At 53.0% G+C, this 6,000-nt stretch overlaps 1 protein-coding gene across 1 annotated transcript in view; it reads right to left on the reverse strand.

Annotated features, from left to right (window-relative positions):
- PTPRN2 (protein tyrosine phosphatase receptor type N2) overlaps positions 1-6,000 on the reverse strand; it is a gene marked incomplete at both ends in the record, with an annotated part of 706,645 nt that extends 700,645 nt beyond the window's left edge. The window contains one exon of the mRNA XM_079711893.1: positions 5,904-6,000. Coding sequence (XP_079568019.1) covers positions 5,904-6,000 — 97 coding nt within the window. The remainder of the gene's footprint in view (positions 1-5,903) is intronic.

Raw genomic sequence — 6,000 nt, forward strand, 5'->3', positions numbered from 1 at the left:
AGTAAGCCCTCCTTCATGCCTTACTCCGAAGTCAACTGTTTGGTGTAACAAGTCTCAGATGAGAGCTAGCTTCTTTGGAGTTTGTATTTTACTACATTTTAAAAAGCAGATGGAAACCCAGAGGCATTGTGAACAGAGTTTATGGACACATCAATCTGTGAATGCTACGGTGGCACTTGCACTCCTGCCATCTTGGGAAGGCTAAAGGTGTCCAGAAACAAGTCATCCATTTCCATACATCAAAATTCCCCAGAACAGCTAACCAAATAATTGAATCTGACACTCAGAACAAATCCCAACTTAGAAAATCAATGTCCCCTGCCCCAGATGTCCTTGTTCTTGTGGAATTGGAGGGACAAGTTCTAACATCACACAGAATCCTCCTGCTGGGACCTGTATCCTACAGAGGTGTCCCTGCCCCATCCTGGGGTCATCTGCTGGAAAAGGTCAGAGACCCAGGACCCAATCCTAGCACTGGGTGTCCTACAGCGTGCTTCTTAGCCACTCCAAGTCTCAGTGTTTCCATCTGTGATATGGAGATAGAAACGCTTACCTATCAAAGCTATTCGGGGGCGTACACGTAACCACACGTAGAGTACTCCCGGGGTTGCCAGGGTTCAAGGGACAGAGGGAGGGCACGGGGCAGTGTTGGGGTCATGCAACTGTGCTACCTCCTGTCACTGGAATCTATACATAGAACCATATACCAAAAGGAAAACTCCATTTCACTGTGTGATCATTTTTAATTAGATTAAAAAGAGAAATCACCCCAATCTGTTTTATAACTATTAGCTCATCCCCTCCAGCCCATCACACCCTCCAACTGCCCTCACGGAAACCACTACTAGTCACACAGGCTGAGAGGGCGTGTGTTTGTGTTTTCTGAATCACAGTCAATACGACTGGAGAGAACAGATAAACACAAAATAAGTAAACCAAATGCCCTCTTACCCACCTCCACACAGGAGAGGTAACGCCAAGTGATCATCACAAAACCCTCAACAGCTTCCTTATTTCTGCACATCACACACAGAGGCCATTATATAGGCCCTGATGTTTCACACATCAGCACCTCTAGCCCAAAGTTCAGTTTCTCTGGCTAACATGGGAGTCACCCACTTACCACAACTAACAAACGAAAATGTCACTTAACATGTGACCATGAGTGTTTCCAGGAGAACCGCACCTCTTTTCACTTCCTGCCCTAGACACTTGAGTAGTGATCATGGCCAAGTTGTTAGAGCATGAGTTAAAAGAAAACATTTCCTTCTTCCTTCCACACACTCTGTTTCCAGCCAGCAGAAAAGGGCATTGACTGTTTTCTGCTCCTTCAGTTCTCTGGCCTCCTGTCAACCAAGACTTGAAAAATAACTCCAGCTGGGTCTACATTTATGAAGGTCAATTTAGACTAATGTGAAAACAGCTGCCAGGTGCTTTTCTGTGGCACAGAGAGTTGTCTGCCATGAATTCAACTGTTTGCTTTCTCAGGAAATGGAACGTCTTGTCAGAAGAGATAAGATAGGTTCTTAGTTAGCTGAACCTCACCAGGCCTGCGTCTACTGGGATACATCTAGATGAAAACCCTTTTTGTCCACTTCTTAAGCTTTTTTTCACCTCTCCACACATAAAGAATCCTTAAACTAGCAATATTTGCATATAACCAGGCATATCTCAAATATCTACCACCCAAAGCCAGAGGGTTATTTTTAGTTTGGATCACATTTAGTTACCAACACCCTTTCATAAAATATCTTGAAATTCTAAGGTAATGCTCCAAGAGGTCGTGGTGATGGAAACCCTTCTTGATAAGACCATGCGTAATGACAGCTCAGCTGACCCCAGCTCTCCACAGTTCACTCCACTTCCTCACCCCATATTCCTAACTTCCAAAAATCCTAAGAAAAGTGGATGAATAACTGCATTTTCAAGTTAGGTAATACTGCACGTAAAACATACAACAAAATAAACTCAGAATGCATAAATTATTATCACGTAAAAGAACCAATGACTGCCACAGAGTTCATCAAAACATACGCCCTGGGGTGATGAGCCCTGGGTTCCACCCGGCCTGAGCCACAGATTCACTGTGCTGCTACTGCTCCTCTTCACGGGAAGCCAGGAATCCAACAAGTCTGCACATCTCATGGCGTATAGACATTATCAGCGAGACCAGCACCACCACCGAGAGCAAAGTAGAAAGCAGACTACTATGAATTTAGCACACCCCGTGCACCTCCTTGGTGGGTACCACTGATGGTGATCTTGGTAACCAGGTGCAAAAAGAAGAGATGCAAGATGCTGAGATGCACAGCTAAGCTTAGCACAGAGAGGAAGCCATCTAAAAACCTCTGTAATTCCCTACACATTCCTCCTGAGTCTGACACATTTAACTGCCGTCTCTGGACACAGGAGACAGCCACACCACAGCTCCACCCAACGCCTCTGCATCCGTGGGTGAGCCCACTGTCTGGTACCTCCCCTTTCCGGAAACCTGGGGTTTTCCCTGTGCCCCAATCCTTCTGCATGGGGACATCAACCAGCACCTGAGGCTGTAGGAGCCAGAGCAGGAGGAGGAGGAAACAACAAGCAGAGAAAGGCTCACAGCCAAAGAGAAGGCAGCAGGGCTCTCTCGGGGGGAGGAGCAGGCTGCTCATCACCATACAACCAACAAAATCAACAGCTCCAGGCCCCAAGAAGCAAAGATGGATTTGTGCTTTTGTGGCAGGAAGGATGCTTTGATTTAAAAATAAACGTCATGCCATCTAGGTGACAAAACAAGCTGACTCCTGCTCCGCGAGTAGGCTCACTAGCGAACGAAAACTACGTGTGGGCAAATCGAGAGGCAAAAACAAAGGAGAAAAAAGAAACAGCCGCCCATCTTCAAAGCCAGGTGCACTGGGCAGGCCTGACTTTGGATTCTCCAAGCAAAATTTGCACGAAAGGTTGACTCTGTCCTTTGGCAAGGCAAATTCATTTTTCTTTAGCAAAAGAGGAGGATCTTTAACATGACTGCCCTTAAACATGGAGGCTGCCGGAGCAGGTTCACAAACTGGCCTCCCTGTAACTGAAGAATGGCTTAAAGACAAAAGGCTCACATTCGCATCAGCCTTATGGAAAAAGTACTGAGCACCTGAACAAAAGGACTTCGTAAAATCACGGGGAAAGGCAGAGGGAGGGAGAAGGAAAACCCAAAGATGGACTTATACGAAGAGAATCACTCAGCTGCCCGGGACAGCAATGCCCGACACAGCAATGGTGTTCTAGCTACAAACAAAGTTGAGTCATATCATTGAGAAGGGGTGCCTTATTCCTGCCCCATTCAACTCTGATAATAGTGTCACAAATAATGGGACACCATGTGCCATAAGGGAGCCTTTTGCACCAGAAAGACATCGGCAGAATGGGTGGTGCAAGGTCAGGAAGCTAAAGTGATTAAGGTGGAAAGGGTGCACTTGAAGAGAAAGGGAGAGGTGCGACATCCACTGTCAGTGGGAAGCTGCCATCAGCTGCTGTGGAAATAAGGCCTCGCCATGGCATGTGGCTCAGAGCAATGAAGCTAAACTCAGACATGGTAGTTTAGTCAACCCAGGGTTTCAACAAGAGCTCCTTCACTGTCTAAATGTGAAGAGGCCCCTCACTCAAGGCAAGGCATCTGGTGCAAAAAGAACTGGTCTTAGGTCTTGGTGACATTTGACCCTTCATTCTAACCTACAACTTCATGGTGCAAGTGAGCAGCAAAAACGTGTTATCTCCTTGAACCATGTGTCGTATAGGCCTTAACGCGTAATTGAGTGTGAAGAGCTAAATAAAAAAACAGGTACAAGTGACATGGTTGGGGCCAGATCTAAGGTCTCTGGGTGCATCTTTCCCTGTCCATCGTTATTTGGACACTGTAGTTGGTGTGACCACTAACAAACAAGATCCAGATCGCTGAGAAAGAGAAAAATACTAGCACATGCCTTTCATGGGTGACCACGGTTCCCCGTGCACCTTCTGGAGACTGTGTATGTGAATCCTGAGGATAAGGCAGCAGCCCTCCGGGTGAGGATGGCGCACGGACATAAGGCTGGGTGAACAGAACATTGGGAGTGTACATAGGTAGACACGGCTACATGCAACCCCGGGTTGGGGCCCCAAATGGGAAGACCACACTTCCATCTCACTACCTGTATACACTGCCATGGCAGTGTCCAATCATCCCTGGATACAGCAGGTTAAACGGATCGCCTGGAGTCCCTGAGACAGTTCTAACAATGCCTGGGCCCCTAATGTTGTCCCACATCAAGACTGCATCCAGGAGGCTCCCTTGGGCCACATCGTGAACAGAGGGAGAATAAGTCACCCCTTCTCAGTGATACGACTCAACTTTGCTTGTAGCTGGAACTCCACTGCTGTGTCGGGCAGTGCTGTCCTGGGCAGCTTAGCGGTTCTCTTCTCTTCACATGTGTCCGGCCCTGGGTTTTCCCTGCTCCCTCCCTGAGCTACCACCCCCTCCCCACTTCCTCCTTTCTCTACGATTTCTGAAAAATGCTATGAACTGGCAATTACAAAGGAAAGAGAGTAGTCGAGGGCCAGCCTCCCCCTCATCTCGTAGAAGCTGCCTTCCCTGCAACACTGACTGGCCAGTGTCAGCTGACCCTGGCTCTCCCTGACCGTGTGTGTGTATGTGGAGGGTGGTGTCTGGCAAGCTGAGCAAACAGCTCTCACGTGAGGTGATATGCCAGTTCCGGCCCGACAAAGGAGGGAACACAGCCCAGCAAAAGCAGACCAGCGCGCAGCTCGGCCTTTGTTGCTGATCTGGGGCAAGGCCCTGGAGCTCAAGGCAGAGTGAGCCAGGCCCCGAAGCCTCCCCAAGCAGGGCTCACCTGGCAAGGCTCACCTGTGCATGGAGCGGCCCCCAGGGCCCGAGGTGACTCTGACAACAGGACCCCAGGATGTGGCCAACCAGACACACCCTTCCACCCCAGGACTCCACCCCAGCAGGCGAGGACCTCCTCCTGGATCCAGCTCTGCCTCCAACTGTGCCACGCTGCCCACCAGGCCAGGACGCTGCCCACCAGGCCAGGGAGTGCGTGTGGAGACCCGGAAAGCAGAGAGGGACTCAGGGGACTCAGGGCAAGTGGCCGCATTAGCGAGGAGTCTGGGGAGACCGCCTGTCCACCGCTCGCTGCAGTTTCCGTTTGTTTGGGACAGCGAAGCCCAAGGAGACCAGAGGCAGGAGGAGGCGGCGGGCGGCGGAGCGAGGCCCCCTCCACCACCCTGGGCCTGGATTTGCGCTCAGTCTTGTAGCACCGTTTACTCCGGCCTTGAAGCCGCGGGCACGCCGGCGGCTGGAAGGCCTCCTGCACACAAAGATGAGCGCGGCGGGAGGGAGGGGCCCAACTGCTCCCGGGGCGGAGTATCAAAGGCCACGCCTGCAGGAAGGCGATTGAGGGCGCTCCCCGTGGCGCTTCCCACCCTCGCCCTCCCACTCCCGTCACGGCAGGAAAATGTCCGTGCGACTGCGAGCGCTGGCAGCGGGGAGAAGGCCGCGCGGGGCGGGGAGGACCCCGCGGCGGACAGAGGCCGGGGAAGCGAAGGCCCCGCGCCCCCCCGGGCGCCCCGCCCGCCCCCCGGCGCGGCCCGCGGCGCACGCGGCACGACCATGCGGGGGGCGCCCACGCAGAGCGCGCTCCCACCGCCCCGCGCCCGCCGGGGGCCGCAAACCGAGGGGGAGCACGAGCGGACCCGCGACGCCCGCGCGGCCCTCACCTCCTCCCCCCCGCCCCTCATTTCCCAGGTGCCCCCGACACCGCCTTCTCGCACCGAGAACCCCCCGCCCCCACTCGGGCCCCCTCCGCCGCTCCCCTCAGTCACACGGGAGCCCCTCCCCCACCTCGACCCAGACCCCGACCCCCACTCACCGAGCAGCCCCGGGAGCGGACGGGCGCGGGGCGCGGGGGCGGCGGGCGGGGCGCGCGGCAGCAGCAGCAGCAGCAGGAGCGCGAGCGACGGCCCCAT

Source organism: Hyperoodon ampullatus (genome assembly GCF_949752795.1).
Source record: "Hyperoodon ampullatus genome assembly, chromosome: 9".
NCBI lineage: Eukaryota > Metazoa > Chordata > Mammalia > Artiodactyla > Ziphiidae > Hyperoodon > Hyperoodon ampullatus.